The 20482-nt window shown below is 42.5% G+C and overlaps 1 protein-coding gene across 2 annotated transcripts in view; it reads right to left on the reverse strand.

The window, feature by feature from the left end:
* The window catches only part of PPP1R13B (protein phosphatase 1 regulatory subunit 13B), a 75692-nt gene that overhangs the window by 32620 nt on the left and 22590 nt on the right, over nt 1-20482 (reverse strand). For both annotated transcript variants that reach the window (XM_081048155.1, XM_081048154.1), the window contains exons 2-4: nt 13536-13683; nt 9584-9703; nt 5421-5497 (exon numbers count right to left, since the gene is read on the reverse strand). In XM_081048155.1, coding sequence (XP_080904281.1) covers nt 5421-5497; nt 9584-9703; nt 13536-13683 — 345 coding nt within the window. The remainder of the gene's footprint in view (nt 1-5420; nt 5498-9583; nt 9704-13535; nt 13684-20482) is intronic.

The following is a 20482-nucleotide window of genomic DNA, read 5'->3' on the forward strand; positions in this document are numbered from 1 at the left end:
TCCCACCCACAGAAGGGGGTAGCAGGTCCATCATGGTCTAAGTGAAGAGGGGACAACCGCCCTCGAATCTGTACCCACTATACAGCCCTCATGCAAGCTTCGTGACCCACAAAGGGGACAAGAGTGAGCCTGGCTGCGTGCCTAGTTCCTGACCAAAGCACGTGCAAACCTCTCAGGAAATCCTACCTTTATCCAGGCCTCAAAAATGCTTACAGGTAAAGTTCCAAGAAAATGAGCAGTTCATTATCAAAAATCAAAGCACATGTGACCAAACCATCATTAACTAAAAGCCAGCAGAAGCAACCTATGCAGATACTGAAATTATTAGTTACAGAATATAAAATATCTAGGTTTAGTGTGTTTAAAGAAATACAAGAAGCTTAAAATATAAGCAGAGTAACCAAAAAAAGGTGGAAAAAAACTAAAACTTCTAGAATTGAAAATTTTAATGAACTTAAAAACTACTTTATTGAGGTATGATCAACATATCATAAACTGTACACATCTAAAGTGTACAATTTAGACAAACGTGTACACCATGAAACCTCACTACAATTAAGAAAAGGAACAAACCCATTACTCCCCAAATATCCTTGTGCTCCTCTGTAATCCCTTCCTCCCACAGCTCCTTGCACCCCTCCTAAGTCCCAGCTCCACAGGCAGCCACTGATCTACTTTCTGTCACTAGAGATTAGTTTATGTTTTCTAGAATTTTATATAAATAGAAGCATACAAGATCTGACAAAGTTCGCGAACTTGTTGCAACAATATTGATAACCTTTTTTGATATCAGAGGGATTATTCATTATGAATTTGTACCAACTAGACAGTTAACCAAATTTACTTTTTGGAAGTGCTGAAAAGCCTGTGTGAAAAAGTTAGACGGAAACAACCTGAACTTTTCACCAATTCATGGCTCTTGCATCACGACAATGCACCAGCTCACACGGCACTGTCTGTGAGGGAGTTTTTAGCCAGTAAACAAATAACTGTATTGGAACACCCTCCCTACTCATCTGAGCTGGCCCCCAATGATTTCTTTCTTTACCTGAAGATAAAGGAAATATTGAAAGGAAGACATTTTGATGACCTTCAGGACATCAAGGGTAATATGACGACAGCTCTGATGGCAATTCCAGAAAAAGAGTTCCAAAATCGCTTTGAAGGGTGGACTAGGCGCTGGCGTCAGTGCATAGCTTCCCAAGGGGAGCACTTTGAAGGTGTCCATAGTGATATTCAGCAGTGAGGCATGGAGCACTTCCTCTAGGATGAGTTTGCGAATTTAATTGTCTGACCTCGTAAGTACTAAACAGCCAAATAAACACAGCTGAAGACAGAAGTCATGAACTGAAAGATATATCTTAATAAACTATCCAAAACAGTACAAAGAGACAAAGAAAGGGAAAATATAAAAAAGAAATTAAGAGACAAGGAGAATAAAATGAAAGATTGAGTTTTATCAGAGTTCAAGAAAAGGAAAAAGGATGAGGAAGAAAACCTGTAGAGATGATAGAGAATTTTCCAGAATTGTTGATAGATACTAATCCTCAGAATCAGTAAATTCAACAATTTCCAATAGGAGAAATGAAAAGAAATCCACATTTAGTTCTGATCAAAATAGGATTATTTCATCATGCTTTCATTAACTACCATAACTCCACTACATGACAGTAAAGGGATTTTCAACATCAAATAATAGAAAATGGTGACACAAGACTCACGGGAATGGGGACAACAGAAACATCTGGAAGCTGGAAAGAGCATGGGTGTGAGGTAGCCACCCTAGTAGAGCTGAGACAAACTGGAAGCCAGGAACAGTAAGATTGGATCAACAGCCCGGTTCCAACACAGAATCTTCAGAAGACTGGGAACTGACCCCACCACGTACCTCTGGGAAGGGAAAGGCCATGCAGAGCCCCTAAATAGGCAGACTGAGGGAAAGACTTGGAATCCCTAGATCTCCTCCCCAGCTCTGTGTCCTGGTGATGGCAGAAGTCTAGAGGTTTGTTCTCGAGACCACTGAAATGCTATCTGGCCAGGTAGACGATAAGCACAGCTGAGTCCTGAGTACCAGATGGAAAACAGGGGACTGAGTGCCCATGTTAATAATAAATGCTTTCAGAAATGACTCACGTTTACAGTCAACTGTTTGGACAACATGTTTGGACAAAGGTACCAAGACAATTCACTGGGGGAACAACAGTCTTTTCACTAAACGGTGCTGGGATAACTGGATATTTACACGCAAAAGAATGAATTTAAACAGAAACAGACTCATAGACAGAGAACAAACTGATGGCTGCCAGAGGGGAGTGGGGTTGGGGGGTGGGGGAGAACAGTGAAAGGATTAGGAAGTACACCTTGGTACTTGGTACAAAATAGTCACGGGGCGTGAAGTACAGTATGGGGAATATAATCAGTAATGTTGTAAAGACTACGTAGGGTGTCAGATGGGTACTGCACTTATGGGGGGAATCGCTTCATAGATGAGACAAACGCCTGACCACTGCGCTGTACACCTGAAACTAACATAAAATAATACTGAATGTCAACTATGATTAAATATGTATACAAATAGTCACGGGATGTGAGGTACAGCATAGGGAACACAGTCAGTGGTATCAGAATAGCTATGCAGGGTGTCAGAGGGTAGTGGACGGGGGTGTGATCAGGCTGTGAGGGGTGTAGTCTCATCAGTATGTTGTTCTGTACACCTGCAAGTAATAAAAAATGAATTTGGACCAAACTTCACACCATACACTAAATTTAACTCAAAATGGATCATAGACCTAAATGTAAGAGCTTTGGGAACTATAAAGCTCTTAGAAGAAAGCATCGGGGCAGGATGAACGGACCTCGGCAACGTGTGGGACAGGCAGGAACAAAGCCAAAGTGCCTGGGCTTTTGGCCTGGCTGCCTGAGAACACAGGCTGCAGAACCGAAAGGGTGCGGTGCACAGCCATTCACACAGCAGGCCCGTGACGCTGGCCCGGGCACTCAGAACTTCAGAGGGCCCCCTCCATTCCCAAACTAGTCCGGTGGCTCCCTGCACCTACACCGTACACACGTAAGTGTGTACGTGCGCCGGCTGTGCTAAGCACCTGCTTTCCTCCTGGGCGTGGATGCTCCCAGGCAAGGCCGGCACCCGGAGCTTCCCTGGAAGACGGTTCACGTCGGTCACAGTCCGTTGCCGGAGAGTGCAGCGTGTCCTGTGCGGCGCCACGGGACAGGGCCCTGGAGCCTGTGCCTCATTTGCCCTGGACTCTGCCATGTGCCTTCTGCCTTTGCTGACCTTGCCCTGCGTCCTCTCACTATAGTGAGTCACAGCCTTGAGGACAACTGTATCCTGAGTCCTGTGAGTCCTCGTAGCAAATCAGTGACACTGGGGGCAGTCTTGGGGACCAACACAGGCATATACAACAATGAGAATAAACCAATTTGCTTTTAAAATAGCACAAAGTCAAACCGGATCTTCAAAATCCTGTTGGACAATGAAGTTCTGGACACTCCTGACAAGTGTGCACGGCCTAGGGGTGCTCAAAGCTGACAGGGCAAGAGAGTCGTGTGGGCAGTTTCCAGGCCCCACCCCACATGTTCGGAAGCAAAAGTCCTGCTGCTAGTCCGGGCCTTTCCCAGGAAGACGTCTGATGCAGATTCACCTGGCAGAGCCCACAGAGGCTCGAGATCTGGCGTGGACACGCCCATGAGACGGCACGAGTGGGAAGAGGACTCGAGGAGTGATCGGTGGGAAGTGGGGGGTAAGGAAGGAAAAGCCACAGTCCGACATGAGCAGGGCTTCTCCTGATGGCACAGGACGAGGGCACTGGAACCAGAGCGGAGAAAAGGTAATCTAATCACCCCTCAGCTCTGCAGTGGCTGTAATGCAGGGTCTCTGGTCCTGCTCTCAGCGGGTAGACACAGTACGGTGAGGCCAAAAAGGAACAACAAAGCCAGAGATATGGGAGCCACACCACTATATTCTCGCTGGCAGCTGGTTGAGATACAAAAGCGAACATCCGCCATGACCCCAACGAGGGGTCTTCCTGCACCCCAGTCTCGCTGGCAGCCGGACAAGACGCAGGAAGTAGGATCCACACAATCCGCAATCCACTGTCCGCATGCTAACCCCACTTGCTAGCCGCAATCCGCCGTCCGCTTCTCTGCCAACCAACCAAGCCCCTAGTGTAGCCACGGCAGTTATGTCAGTGACTAATGGCTAACCGGTTACAGCTGATGGCCATCTGAACACAGCTGATGACCATCTACTACCCGAGCCAGCACCTTTCTACACGAGGCCGAGAGCCTGGAAACTGCTCTCTGGGACTCTGTCCCCACAGTGGTGACCTGTGAAATTTAAAATAATAAACACTGCTCGATTTTCACTTTCTAACCCATCCACAAAGTATAAAAGGCTCGATTACAGTTACATAACAGCAAAACATACTATCAACCTCAACAACAAGTACAACTGAAAATGCTGGAAGGTGGGTGGGAAGAGGAGGTGGAGAAAGGGCTGGGGCGAATACCCTCGTCTTACAGGGAGGGAGACAGAGATGTGACTCAAAGCTGACAGTACAAAGAGAGAGAGATTTAAGTGTATCGTTTACAGTCACGACAGTAGCCAATAAAAGAATTAAAACAGCAATTCAGTAATCGTAAGTTGGGAAGCAGAGCAGCAGAGTAACTTGCTCAAAGTTAGCTGGTTAGAAAGTTCTGAAGCCAGTGCCTGAAAACGGGGCCTAGACATCAGACCGTGTCCTTACCAATATTTGGCTACTCCAAGCACTGTGCTAGAAAGTCACCTGCCCAAAATTACCTACTTCGTCAGTGGCAGAGTCAGAAAAAGAAACTAATTCTCTAGCCTTAAAATTACTTGGAAAAGGTTCTTACAAAAATTTCCGGGAAAGAGCATGGTGACAATGTCCCAACCTGCTCACTCTTTTACTGCAAACCAACGTTTCTTAGGAAGACCCCGTCGCCTTAGACACACCTCCTCACCTACAGTCAATGTCGCCTACTCTCCAGCTCTACATCATGTGACAAAGGAAGCCCCCTCTCCTGGAGACAACTGTGAAGACTCAACCCACCAGCGATTCTGCCTTTTCAACCTGAAGGAAGGTCTAGAGCCATTGTCACATGCAGAGGTGGCAGCTGCTGCTCCAGGATGTGCCATGGGCAGCGACATGGGAAGGGCAGGGAGGGCCTGCTCTGCCCAGACCACCCAGCGCAGGGGCCAGGATGTGGAATGGTGAGACCACTCAATGCTTGTCTCTTTATAGCTTCATACAAAGTTTTAAAATACTCAACAGAAATGATCATTGCTTCCCAAAAAATAATTCTTTAAGAATAAATTATATCCCAAACTCATTAGCACTTGTAAAAAGCAATATAAAAAATGAATGTAATTCACTGTTGCTTACCCCATTTTCAGTACGCTTTTCTCCAGGAACACTTATCACATTTCTCGGCGTTCTTTGCTCTTGGGTCTGACGGCCACCTAAGGAAATGAATGGACCATGAGGGATATAAATGATAAATGTCTAATTATTATATTGTTTTGTGCCTGAAACCTGAAACTAATTTTTTAAAAAGTTATTACATAAATAAATAAAAAGAAATGAAAGGACCAAACTTACTAAAAGACATACTAGAAAAACAATATTCTCCCACTTCTTTATTTATTCAAATATTTATTTAACACAAGTATAAAAAACCAGTTGAACTCAAGACTCAGTACAGTTGAAAAAATGTTTTACAATTGATCTGTATATACAAAGTTATTTAAATGAAATTTTTTTCTTCTAACATTCTATTGCAGAACCATGAAGCTGACTTTCTAACACTTAAAAATGGTCAAGAAGGTAAATTTTCTGTTATGATTATTTTACCACATTAAATTTTTATTAAAATATTTGAAGGCTTTTATATTTTAGAAGAGACTAAAATAGAACTTAATATCCATAATAAAAAATGCACAAAACTGATCTTCACAAGTAGCATTAAAAGTTGAGATGGACACTATTTCAATTTGGGCAGTCTTATGAATTTTCCTTTGTTCCGTAAAAATTAAAACCTTTTTTTAAAAGCCCTTCAAATTTAAACTAGAACAATTCTATGTCATGTTTTTTAAACAAAGTAGAGTGAGGCGCAATGTCGGTACATCTGAAATCACACACACACACAGAGTCCTGAGATGTTGAATGCCTGCTCGTCTTCCCAGGTTTACTTGATGCTATTTGGAGAGTTCTCACCCCCAGAGCTTGCTTTAATACCAAGAATACATGATTTCAAAGGATCATGAACCGAATGTTAAAAAGACAGAAAAACATTTTTGTCTATTTCTTCCCTATTACTTTGAAAACTTGAAGAATTACATTATGAAAGTATGGCTTCACCTTAAACCATGCATTTTCTCCCAGAGAGTGACATCACCTCTAAGGGGGCAAAGAGTGGCTCTTGGGGGTGAAATAATCTTCCTCTTTTATGTATAAAGCAAAGCTATATAATATATAAACAGATACACAGTATATCTGATGGGGAAGATAGCAGATAAATAAGAAGAGAATGTCCAAAAAGGGTCCATGGTGGGTGATAATGAAAAGAGCCTAAATAAATGTAGGTGACATGGCATGCAACTGAACAGTCATTTCATACGATCGAGACCAGTAATAGCAATGGGTGACGACTGCCTGGTCCTCAGCCACGTGGGAAGCAGAGGAAACGTCAGTCTTGGAGCCTCACTTCCGGCTGCTTAGTGTATAAGGTGGGGGAGAAGTTCAGTGCACAAAAACAAAATAGGGACCAAAGCGGCAATGAGAGCCGTTTTGTCCACCACCTTTTCTTGAGCTCTGAGACAGAATGCACATAAGCACAGGGCAGGAAAAGGGCCAAGGGTAGGACATTACTGTAGGGCGGAAGGGCTACTGAGTCAGGGCAGGAGAGAGAATGAATATGCAAGAAAGATGTGGTACGAGAGAAAGAAGGGGCGATGAGGTTGAAGAGATGGGTAGGGTCTTGTCACACATGCCATTGAAGCTAAGCATTAAATAGGGACGCAGGACTCTGCTGCAAGTTCTGAAAGATGATGGAGTTGTGTGGTGAACTTGCTTCTTCCAATGCTACCTAATCTCCCACAGCCGTCAGAGCTGGGGAGAAGATAATCTCCCATCACCACACGTCCCTGTCCCCTGCCTCCAAACTGCACTCATTCTTCAGGACTTACTCCAGCGCCATCCCCCCAGCACGCCCCTCTGAATGTTCCATGCTGAGGGCTAGCTCCTTAATTCCCATAGCTCGCCACCCGCCCTCCCCACTTGTCTTGTATACTTGCCATGTCGATCCAACTAGATTGAGCAGCACCACGTGCGACAATGAAGGTCAAACTGGAAGGTCAGTGTTGTCACCTTCCTTATGACTCTGGACGGTTCTCGTAAGTATCCCTAAGACTTCTCAATTTTATAAAGTGAGAATAAAGGAAGACCCTGCCCCCAGCTCACCAGCCCAGGCCATTAGGGTTATGTACACATATCAGATTGATAACAGTAAAAAGTATAGCTAGGTAAGGGAGGGTATACCTATTTGGATAGCTCAGGTAGGCAGCTAATACAAATTCTCAGGATTAGAACAGCTCTTGGACCGTCTGCTAGTCGAATCCTTCACAGCAAGATTTTGCACAGAGGCAGGGCCCTTGGCTAAAGTGCAGGTGGATAAAGTGCTGGACCAGGAGCTTGGCCTCCTGATTCCAGACGACCAGCAGCCGATGGACTAAACCCAGAAGCAATAGTGCATACAGCACTGTAACAGAAAGAACGGCTAGGAAAGATGATTCTAAAGTAGATCGTAACTCGTCCCAGGGGCAAAATATCCTTTAATTAAAATAGAAACAAAGGACGATAATTTACAATAAAGAAATCCTCTTTTTACAGGATATACTTCCATTATTTATTTTTTTTAATACTACAAATAATCTGCAATCCTGTTAAATAACAAGTTACGGGTCTCTTAACTGCACAGTGTATATGCTTTCAGAAAAAAAATGATTCCCTTATTTTCTTTAAATTTTGATTCAAAAAGAGGAAGCATATCCCCATGGTTCAAAATGCAAAGGAACAAGCAGGCACGTGAGTAACAATTTTCCCTCCCCCCAGGCCAGCAACGTTACCCGTTTCTTACGTGTCCTCCCAAAGCTATTTCACATGTGCACAAGCCAATGTGGACACACAGTTTCTCTGTTGTATGACACACAGAAGGTAAAACGTGTGTCCAGGTGATGGTGGGTCAGGGCACTGTTTGGATGTACCAGGATTTCTTTAGCCCGACGCCCTTGGGAGGCATTTTGGTTGTTCCTACCAGCAATGCTCCACAAGTGACACTGTGTAAGCCATTCGGGATGTGTGCAGGCACAGCTTTAGGATAAGTTCTCAGAGTGAGATTTGGGGTGAAAGGTTTTGTGCTTGTGTAAGCATAACAGATATTACCAAACTGCCCTCTACCAAAGCTGCCAACTGACATTCCCACGACAAGTGGAAGAGTGCCTGTTGCTCAGCTCCCTTGCCAACACCGTGGTATTATAATACACGCTGTAACCCTTATGTGACAGCTGGAGAACAGCTCAGTGCTGTCCCTGCGTTTCTTAATAGGAGCAAGGCTAAACAGCTTTTTGTGTATTCTGGGTCGAGGATATTTCCTTTTCTGTGAATTGCATGTTTGGTGTGCATTTTGCTGCTTTTTTTTTTTTGCTTATTGGTTTTTAGGATCTCTTTATATGTAAAAGAAATTAGCCCTCCTTTGCAATATGAGCTATAAATATGATTTCCCAGTTTATAATTTGTCTTTTGATTTTGCTTAGATTGGTTATTGCCACGTAGCTTTTTTTTCTATGTGTGTGTTTTCAATTGGTTAACAACGCGTTTTTTCCAGGACACATCAGCTTCAAGTGAAGTCGTTGTCCTTCAACCTAGTTGTAGAGGGCGCAGCTCAGCTCCATGTCCAGTTGCCATTTTCAATCTTTAGTTGCAGGGGGCGCAGCCCACCATCCCATGTGGGAACTGAACCGACAACCTTGTTGTTAAGAGCTCGCACTCTAACCCACTGAGCCATCCGGTCGCCCCAGTTTTTTGTTTTTTAATAATTCAGTTTGTCTCTTCTGTTATGGTTTAGCGTTAACATTTAGAAAGGTCTTGTTCATCATTTAAAAAATGCCATATTTCTCAGAATGTTTCTAATCCTTTCATGGTTTTATTTATTCTTAAAATCTAGGTATTTGATCTGTCTGGTATTTATCAAAAACAATTCTTTTAGACAGCAGATCCTCGCAGGTGTCTGAGCGCATTATCGGACTGACTTTGGGTCCTGAGAAGGAAGAAAGAGCTGGGTGCCTAAAAGGCATGAAATAATTGTACACTGAAATAAAAGAGGTCAAGGAAACCTGACCAGGTCAAGGAAACGTACAATAACACGACTCTCCCTTTCACCACCTGTGAGTGAAGGGGAAAAACAGCGTGAATAACTTATGTTAATATTTACTATTTAAAAACAATTTATGGCAAAAATTAACAAATGAGAAAAAAAAGCACTTATCTACCTTGTTCAATGCTCTCGGTTGGGGAATCCTCATGTCGAAGGAAAAATTTCACTTCTTCCCTCCGTGGACCCCACTTCTGAAGATGCTCATACATCATATGATCGAAGGGTATGGGACGCTCTAGGAAAAAACCACATCTTATTTATCTCACAACAAAGTAATTCCGATCTAAACAAAAAAAATGAATAAAAATAAATATAAATAAATGTATTCATATATTAGAATTCAAGAATATTACAAGCACTAAATTTTAACTTTAACTAAATAAAAGCAGGAGTGTGAAGAACGGGAAATAATTTAGGTAACTGATAAACACAAGAGCAGTTTTACAACATTAAATAGGCAACATTGAAAAAAATGCCCTTTACTATATTTACCATGAAGCAGTATGCCTCCCACTCTTCAAATAAACATATCAACAAATTGCCAAACTTTGTTATTCATTAAAATGCTACAGGTGGTAATCAGATGTACAAAGGATGGACACACACTTGCTGGCAATTCAGGGAGTCCACACAGACACTTGTCCACCAACGTTCACAGCAACACTACTCACAAGAGCCCAAAAGTGGAAGCAACTCAAATGTCTACCAACTTATGAATGGATAAATAAAATGTAGTGTAACAGACTATGGACATTACTCAGCCAAAAAACCAAAAAAGAACTAATCACTGATATACATGCTATAACATGGATGAACCTCGAAAACATCCTAAGTGAAAGAAGCCAGGCAGAAGATGACACATATTGTACGATCGCATTTATGTGAGGTGCCTAGACTATGAAATACACAGAGCCAGAAGGGAATACAGTGGCTGCTCGGGCTGAGGGGAGGAAGGCCTGGGGAAGTTTGGTGACGGTTGCATAGCACTGTGGATGTCCTAAAAAAACACTGAACTTCATACTTTAAAATGGTGATTTTTATGTTATGTGAATTTTATCTCAATTCAAAGGGGGAAAAAGGAAATCTTGTGACATTCCCACTACTGCTTGTGCTTGAAAGTGAGGAAGGATATCAGGGGGCCCCGAGGCTTACGGTAAACAACCTGGGGAGTGGCAGGACAAAACTGTACAGTATTTCCCCCCTTCTAACACACGTGTATGGCTGGGGAGAGACCCTTCTGCTCAGTCTAAGAACTTGACTTTGAATCAAGAGAATGAACTTTAAGAGCTGCAGTCCTATCATACATTCAAGGTGAGATTCAAGGTGCCCTAGAGTTCTAGAAAAGTTCCAGATTTCTATAAAAAAGAAAATCCTACCGTTCACCAAACTGTGACAGAGTGTGCTGCCGCCCTTTCACCTTCCCACCTGTGTAGGCAAACTGTGCCTTACTCAACAAATGTGAGGGCCTGGACAGAAACAGTTTCATCTCAGCTGAAAATGAAATCTGTGTGTGCTTAGCTCAACTCAGAACTGAGTATTACAGCAAAAAACAAACACAAAGTGAGCATTAATTTTTTAGTTTTGAAAGTAACACTTATTATATATACAGGCCTATAAAGATTTTTAAAAACGTGTATTGTAATTTTAGAATTGTGAGACCTATACTGAAGCCTAATGGTGTCCGTCAGTTTTGCATAAAACTGTCTTAAGCTTTATCTTTATTAACATTGCTTTGACTTATGGTTTTAATAGCTTTAGTTTTAGTCACTTTAATAATCAACATTATCAATAAAACTCATGTTTTAGTTTTTTACATTAATTAAAATGAATTCATAACCTTTACTTAAATCTACCAAGTCTGAGCATAACTTTATAAAAATTCAGTCCAATTTTGCCTTAAGCCACTTGTTTAACAGAAATTTATTGTTTCCTTTTATGAACTAAAGAAAATTTTAAAGACAAGATTAATTTCGGACAGCCCAGTGGCTCAGGTGGTTGGACCGCTGTGCTCCTAATGCCAAGATCGCCAATTCGATTCCCACATGGGCCAATGAGCTGCGTCCTCTAGAGCAAAGATTGTGAACAACAGCTTGACCTGGAGCTGGGCTGCCGTGAGCAGCCAGAGGTTGGCGTGAGCTGCCGTGTGCTGCTGTGTGCTGCTACAGGCCACTGTGTGCTGCCATGAGTAGCCAGAGGATGGCGTGAGCTGCCGTGTGCTGCTACAGGCCACTGTGTGCTGCCATGAGCAGCCAGAGGTTGGCATGAGCTGCCGTGGGCTGCTACAGGCCACTGTGTGCTGCCATGAGCAGCCAGAGGTTGGCATGAGCTGCCGTGTGCTGCCGTGTGCTGCTACAGGCCACTGTGTGCTGCCATGAGCAGCCAGAGGTTGGCATGAGCTGCCGTGGGCTACTGTGCGCTGCTACAGGCCACTGTGTGCTGCCATGAGTAGCCAGAGGATGGCGTGAGCTGCTGTGTGCTGCTACAGGCCACTGTGTGCTGCCATGAGTAGCCAGAGGATGGCGTGAGCTGCTGTGGGCTGCCGTGAGTGGCCAGCAGCCATCCAGAGCTGCTGTGAGCATCTGACCTACGACTGGAGACCAACTGCCTCAACATGGGGGGGTGCAAAAAAGATGAAGGGATTAAGAAGTACAAATTGCCAGTTATAAAATTAGTCACAGGGATGTGAGGTACAGCACAGGGAATATAGTCAATAACATTGTAATAACTATGCATGGTGCCAGATGGGTACTAGACTTATCTTGGCAATCACTTTGTAAGGTATATAAATGTCTAATCACTGTTATACATCTAAAACTAATATAATATTGTACGTCAACTATGATTAAAATAAATTAAAGAGTGCTTGCTTCAGCAGCACATATACTAAAATTGGAACAATACAGAGAAGATTGGCATGGCCCCCATGCAAAGATAACACGTTAATTCATGAAGCGTTCCATACTTTTTATGGCATATTTGAAAGCTGCTAAGAGAGCAGATCTTAAAAGTTTACATCAGAAGAAAAAACAATTCTGTAACTGTGTATGATGATGGATGTTAACTATGGTTAATTAGACTTATGGTGACCATTTCATACACAAATATTGAATCATTACGTTGTACACCTGAAACTAATACAATGTCATTTGTCAACTATACCTCAATTAAAAAATGTAAAACAAAAGAGATTACACTGATTATCCCTAAGTGCCCTTTAAACACTTACACTTGGGTGCTCATCTCATTATCACCTCAAACTCAAAATGTGCCAATTGGTCATTCCCTCACTTTCCAACAAAGAGCCATCCCTGACTGCCACACAGTTCCCTCTTCCCGCAGGCTGAATACAGTGTAACCCCCACCCCCGGCCCCCACCGATGCTGCAGGCCTGTGAGCTGGTCTAGTCTCTACCCTGCTGCCTGCTCTCTCTCAGTACCACGGTCATAGCCTTCTCTTGTGCAGCCTTCACACTGCTCACCCTGCTCAGTGTACCCTAGTCTATCTCAATTCAAGCCCTCCTTTAGAGTCCAAATTATCTTGCGCATTTTCTGTCTTCAATAATCATATTACTTACACTGCCCAGCTAGCTGACAAAGTGCTTAAATGTAAGCGCCAGTATTTATTCTTCTCACTTTAATAAACGAATATTTATGAAGGGTCTACCATTTAAAGGGTTTTGTACACAGGGAAACACATACTGTTTCTGCCTTCACGAAGTCATCACAAGAAAAAGAGTAGACGGACAACTCAACGTGTAACAAACCCAACCCTGGAAGGTCTCCATGGACAGAACTCTATTTGGTTAGTAGTGGTATCAAAAAGACCCCACAGAGCTGGACCCACCGTCACGGCTTCTTTCAGTGGCTGTGGGAAGGATCCAATCACATAACACGCTTTTTTACAGAAAGCGCCTGTAACACCCTGTCCCCTTGTAACATAATACTCTTTCTATTTTAATCACTCAATTCCTTATTACCACTGATAACTAAGAACTGGAAACAATATTCTGCATTTGATGAACATTAAATTTTATGTACTTAGTAATCTTTCTAGAGCCTGATACATACCATTTCCTCTCCACACTTCAGCTAAATGGCAACTGCCTTCTCCAGGTTCCTTGCAAAACTCCACAACATCTCGACATGTTGTTTCTGGTGTTATAGGAACTTCTGTTAAAATCTGCTCATTGTTGCTCAAGAACACGGTTAATATCATCTGTAAGAGAAAAGATTAAAGCTACAACTTAGAGTCATCATAAAGAGATTCATTAGTAAATTGAAAGTGACCCCCCACCTCCCCACCGCCACTCCACCCACCTCCACCCCCACCCCCGCTCCTGTCAAAATGCCTACAGGATTAGTTTTGGGAAACTAATAAACTGATTACAAAAATCAGGCAGAAAAATTAAAATGTAAAAAAATAAAAATTCCAAAAGACAAGAGTATTAGAAAGGAGCGAGCACTACCAGATATCATAAGGCCTTAAAACAATACGGCACTAGTACATACATAGATCAATGGGACATGGAATCCAGAAACAGGAAATGGTAAAAGATGAAGGAGGTAAATCAGGGGAAGGGAAGGGAGGGAAGAGACTGTACAACGAATGATGTCTGAGCAATTAAAATACCTCTCTGGGGAAAAATGGATTCACTGCACATCATACGCTAGCAGAAGTTTCTAACAGATCAAATATTTAAATATAAGTCATAAAAGTTCTAGAATAAAACTGGGCAAGTTCCTTTTAAAACCCTGGTGTACAGATGCCCTCCCTAACTGACTCAAAAACTAGACACCACTTTAAAAATTGGTATATTCAAGAAATATAAGAATCTTTTACAAAGCAAAAAAGACAAGCTGGGGGAAAATATTTGCAATTCATAGTACAAAAAAAGGCTAATCTCAATATATAAAGGGCTCCTAATATTGTAATAAAAAGACCAAAATTCCAATATATATTTTTAAATTTCTGAGAAAATATATCACAGTAAAAGAAATGCAAATGGCCCTTAAATATAAAAATACATCATAATGTATTTGAGAAAAATAAAAATATTTTAGCATTTTTGTCTTTAAAAATCCTAACACTTTGATCTAAGATCTGAAGAGATCATAGGAATTTAAAAAATATATATTGCTCCTAAAGTACAATTTAAACCAGATTTTCTTTCATCAGACAGTATCATAAAGTATTTCTGGTATTTTTTTTTTAAGTATTTCTGTTCAATCTTTGATCAAATCAACAAAATCTGCATTTGCCCCAAATTCTCCTCTCAAAACCTCATCTGTCAACTAAACATTTTAGTTCATTGTTAAAATACCTTTTTCTTAGAAGTGCCCTAAATTCCTAAGTTGTGAGATCTTTATATTTCATGAACTGGTCAATTTTGGTCAATTTTAAGTAACCAAAATTGATAATAGTTATGAACTGGTTTCCTAATTACCATCTCCCCTCACCAACCTACCTTTCAGCATTGCCAGTTCATTTTCTAAACGTAAGTCAAGTGAGGTCATTCCCCTGCTTAAAATATCCAGGAGCTCTGCACTGCGAGACAGCAGCCCTTTCCCAAAACATTTTTTTCTGGAATATAAACATGAAAACAGGAGTCTAACAGTATTGTTCACGTGAATCTCTAACTTTCCCCCCCAGACTCTCATAGGGCTTGATGTCCACAGAATACCCGCTGAGAAAGCCTCAACTACAGGATAATCTGCCAGCTCGATTCCTCACAAGCCTCCTGCACAAGGATCAATGGGACAGGCTGCAAAAGAAACCCAGAGACACTAGCCTTCCAGCCCTAGGGCCTACCTGCACCAACCTTCACCTTGCTCCCTCAGCTCCAATCACATTCTCTCAGGCTGCTGTCCCTCGGCCCAAGCACTCTTCCTATGGCCTGTAAACTCCTACTCACCCTTCAAAACTCAGCTCATATGCTCCCTACCACCTTTGCAAAACCTCCCTTCACCACCTCCTCTCACAGGGAGGATACACATTCCATCCAGGAAGTCCTCACAAGTATCTTTATTACATCACAGCATTAACACGTCTCCCTCCCCTCACTAGACTGCTCAACGTTTTTTAATCCCCCATTTCCCACTGCCTCCCCGCATCTGACACTTGGGAGGCACCCTACAATCTGGCTGGCTCCATGAACCACACAGGAATATAAAACCTCCACCATACCATAGAGCTGAGGGAACACAGCACATAATCTAAGCAAGACACAACCAGTCTGTTAATAAGCATTTTTCCTTCAGTTCTTGGATATTATAAACACATTTCTACTTTATAAGAAATTAAAGTTTTTTCTGCTCACTAACCCATAAGAGGAATTTATTTAAAAATGGAGGGCTTTTGAATACTGAAATAAGTGACCTGGAACCAACAGAATGTAGACTAAAGTAAGAAATTCCTAGATCCAGTAAAGACAAGCCCAGAACTGAAAGGGCCTTAATGCTAGAACAGTGTCACCAGAACAACTGGAATGTATTTTTATTTTGTTTACATACTTTATTCTATACTTCTCTTGGTAAACATTTTCTCGTGTGATTTCATAGTAGCCTAGCTTTTCAAGATCTAATAATGTATTTTCCTAAACCACACTTTATACAGAGGGAGCCCAAAAAATGTATACACAATTTAAGAAAGGAAAAAGCTGTATTAAAATTACACTGCTGGTTAACACTTTGAACACCTCTTGTAATTGCAGAAGTCAAATGTGACTTGTATTCATCTTTCGTTATCGGTATATATTGAGTATTACAATTTTAATACAGTTTTTTTTCCTTTCTTAAAATGTGTATACATTTTTTGGCACCCTCTGTATATCAAATTAGTGAAACTATTTTAAGGCTTTCACGTCAGGGCTGTCCCCACAGTTCACTAACAGCCGTTAAGAACAGAGCCCTGCCTCTCACCTTCCATCTCTGCTGTTCCTCACCCCTGACCTCGTCTCCACAGCGTGCCATGGTTTGTTCTCAACACTATAAGCTGGGGAACGCTTACAGAATCATTTGCTTCTGGAAGACGGGACTCCGGCCAGAACCAGTGTCTTGCGGGCCCACTCCCCGCCACGGCCACAGTGCAGCCCTTGTAACTCTTGGAAAGGCATGGCTTGTGCTTACTTGCTCTGAAAAGCAGAGTCCTTATGAACTTGCTGTCAGAATGAACAACGACATAACACTATTTGGGGGCACTTTTTGAATTACCATGATTTCTCAGCTCATGAATAAGTTCAACATGATAGGGGCGGAGGAGGAGAGACAGGCTGGCAGAGTTGTGAGTCTGAACATTGATTTTTAAAAGCTAAAAACGTCCAGAAAACTTACACAAAGGTCACTAAACATTACTTCACTTTTTAATTCTATTTTATGGTTTTTAGTAAACTCTATCTTTCCTCATCTTAGCAAAATTTCCCCCATCTCTATTATTCAATCAAAGCCAATTTCATTATAGTCATGACAGATATAAAAGCTTTCAAGATAAATCAAGTTGGCATTACCCATACTTCCCTAAAGCACCACTAAAATTAAAGATGAAAAGGCATGTGACTGCTACTGTTATTCCAGAGACTTCCTTAGCTTAAAAAAAAGAAAAAGAATCTCCAACACAAGTATCATATAGCATTAATTCTAGAAGCATTTTGTTTTGTTTATCTTGTAACATCTTTGAAATCAGAATATATCTTACAATGATAGTATGTCAGTCTGATGAGTAGTGCTATTTTCCTCTTTTCTAATAGGCTGTATAAAACAAAGATGAAACCCAATAGGGTTAAGGATTAAACGAACTAAAGAAACAACTAAAGGAAAAAAAGAAGTTAATATTTAGCCTTCCTAAAAAATTAACATGTTGAAAATCCAAGACTTGGTTATGTACAGTTAGAAAAACACCAAGATCTATACCGTGTGCTGTAACAAGCACGTGAGGACGAGGCCCTCTGTGTGCCCTTCCTCCAGCTGCTCTGTCTGCCCCACCCCGTCTCCATCGCCCCCAAATGTCCCCTCCTTTTAGAAGTATATCCTGCCCCTACTGTCTACCCATCATGACCCAGTCCCAGACACAGCTTCCTCTTCTGCTCCCCGTTAACAGGCTGTGGCTATTCTTAGTCCAACATTCTTATGCTAAATTATCAGTGGGTTTCATGATTACATCCTCTACTGGAACAGTATTTGCAACTCACAGGAGGGAGTCGTGATCCACTACCTGGTCTTAAAGTCATCTAACTGTGTTGCAAGCTGCACATATTTTTATTTGAAAAAAAAGTCTGACAACGCCAGAACGACCATCGGCCCCAGAGGACAAACCATGCGTCTGTCGCTAGTGCAGCACAGAGCATCACGCGGGACACACTCGAGCACGGCACTCAGGAGACGCAGACGGAGGAGGGCCAGCAGGCAGGCACCTGCACGGCCACGGCAGCCACTGAAGAGGCCACCACATCCGTACCTTCAAGAATGAGTGCTGATGAAAGAAAAGCCATTGGGATCAATAGTCATCTAAGTAACCTGCCATGTTTACAGACTTGGTATGTAAAGCATGATCTTGGTCCAAGGAGATGAGAACAAGGCACACATTAGGGATGTACACGCATTACAAAGTAGGGACTATGTGCACCACATACGTGCATCCATCAGCACACTGTGCAGTGTTACGTGTCAATCACACGGTAAGAAGGCTGGGGACCACCCAGAACAACGGAAAAAGGAACGATGCCACAGTCGGAAAGACAGACGACAAGTGTTGATGCGTGCAGGAAAACAAACTCATACACTGCTAGGAAAAATATTAAATGCTGTAGCCATTCTGAAAAACCATTCAGCAGTTTCTTAAAATGTTAAACACAGATTTACCATATAACCCAGCAATTCCACTCCCAGTAGGTACCTACCCAAAGAATAAAAATATATTTCATCACAAAGTCTCACATGCAAATGTTCTAGCAGCATCATTCATAGCAGCCACAAAGTGGAAACAACCCAATGTCTACCAACCGATGGATGGATAAAATGTGGCATATATTCAATGGAATATTATTCAGCCATAAAAAGGAACAAAGTACTAATACAGGCTACGACATGAATGGACCCTGAAAACATTATCTAGGTGAAAGAGGCCAGACATAAAAGACCACAGGTTATATGATTCTATTTATAGGACATGTCCGTAATAGGCAAATCCAGAGAGACAGAAACTAGACGAAATAGGGAATGACTGCAAATAGGCACAAAATTTCTTTTTTGGGGTGATAGAAACGTCCTAAAATTAGATTGTGGTGATGGTTGCACAAGTCTGTAAATTTACTAAAGATCACTGAATCGTTCACCCAAAATGGGTCCATTTTATTGTATATAAATTATATCTCAATGAGGCTGTTTTTAAAAAGAACCATCAACTTCCAGAAAAGGAAATGAGAAACTCTACTGACGCGGCACAAAGAAGCCTGGAGTGCAACGCTCACGTTCTGTCCTGGCTCTGCTGCTGATTTTGCTGTGACAGCGTGGGGAAGCTGCCCCCCAGTCGTCTCTGGGTCTCAGCTTCTCATCAAAGCTCAGTAGGTAACAGAGACAGGACACCCTTTAGCGCAGTAGCTCTCAGATGCTCTAGCCCTGACCACTCAGCTAAAGCACTGGAGCCCGTCATTCACCAACCCTGCCTACTTCCACTTCCAGGGGAAAAGGAGCTGGGGGATAACAAAAAATAATGGCGTTCAAACAAGATCATAAAAGCGATACCGAAGTTTAGCAACTTGTAAGACATACTTGGTAGTTATGAGAACGTAATAGACGCAGGAAGGATCCGCTGGGGTGGGGCTAGGGGGACATCAGAATACCCTTCAGCTTTCCAGTGGGCCGCCTGCCCCAATAGGAGAACCAACGCTCAGCTCTCTTCTGCCCTAACATGCTGCAACACTGTTCACCAACTTAGAATCTCAGCAACGTCGGAGCTGTAAGGAAAACCGGGTCTAAGACATCGCCTTTAATGCCTCATCCCACTTCCCTGAATCCGCCTCTGTCAAAGGCACAAGGGCACACACCGGAACCCCTGCCCACTCACAGAGCAAGGAGCACAAATCAGACAGACTTGGGAGGTACCCTGGACTCCTTTCTCTTTCCTACTCTACAAACAACGCATTAGCAATACTAGCAACCCGAATTTCAAAGTATACCCAGAATCTGACCCTTTGTTCCCACTGTTACACCCCGGGCCCCACCACCACCGCCTCTCAGACCAGCCATCAGCAAGGGCGACATCATGGGTCTGTTTCCACTCTTGCCCTTCAGGTACATCACTTTACTCAAATCTCTCCAGTGGTTTCCTACCCCTCTCAGAATAAATTCTGAAGTCCTAAGTACTGTCTACAAGGTCCCACACAACCTTTATCACACATACACATTGCTCTGATCACACCTCTTATCATACCTCCTTTCATACCCCTGCTCCAGTCACACTGGCATTTTCACTATTCTCCCAACAAAGCAAGGCAGTCGTGCCTCAGGGCCTTTGCACACACTGGGTTCTCTACCCAGACCGCTCTCCCCTCAGCTACTAACAGGCCTACATTACTCTCTTATTTCAGGCCTCTGCTCAAATGCCACCTTATCTGGGAAGCTTTCCCTAACCAGTCAAAACCAGCAATATTCTATCACTCTATCCCCTCACTCTGCTTTATTTTTTTCTTCCTAGCACTTACCACCACCTCATTTGTTATATATTTATTTGTTTATCTTGTCTCCTCCCACTAGAACAGAGGCTCCTCGTGAGCTAGAATTTTAGTTAGTTCACTGCTGTATCGCTACTACATAGAGTAGTGCCCAGGACACAGTAGGCACTCAACAAACTCCCCCAATTCCATAGGAAGTTTCTTTTTACACTAGGTTGAGACATAAAGGGTAGGCGCCTACCTTCTCATCTTCAAGGTCTCATCTACAGAAAAAAATGGCTAATATCTCATTCCTCTAATCACTGAATTAGTGCACATCGGAGAGAAGAAAAAATATTTTTAAAAATGTTA

This window comes from Rhinolophus hipposideros, assembly GCF_964194185.1.
Source record: "Rhinolophus hipposideros genome assembly, chromosome: 5".
NCBI classification, from domain to species: Eukaryota; Metazoa; Chordata; class Mammalia; order Chiroptera; family Rhinolophidae; genus Rhinolophus; species Rhinolophus hipposideros.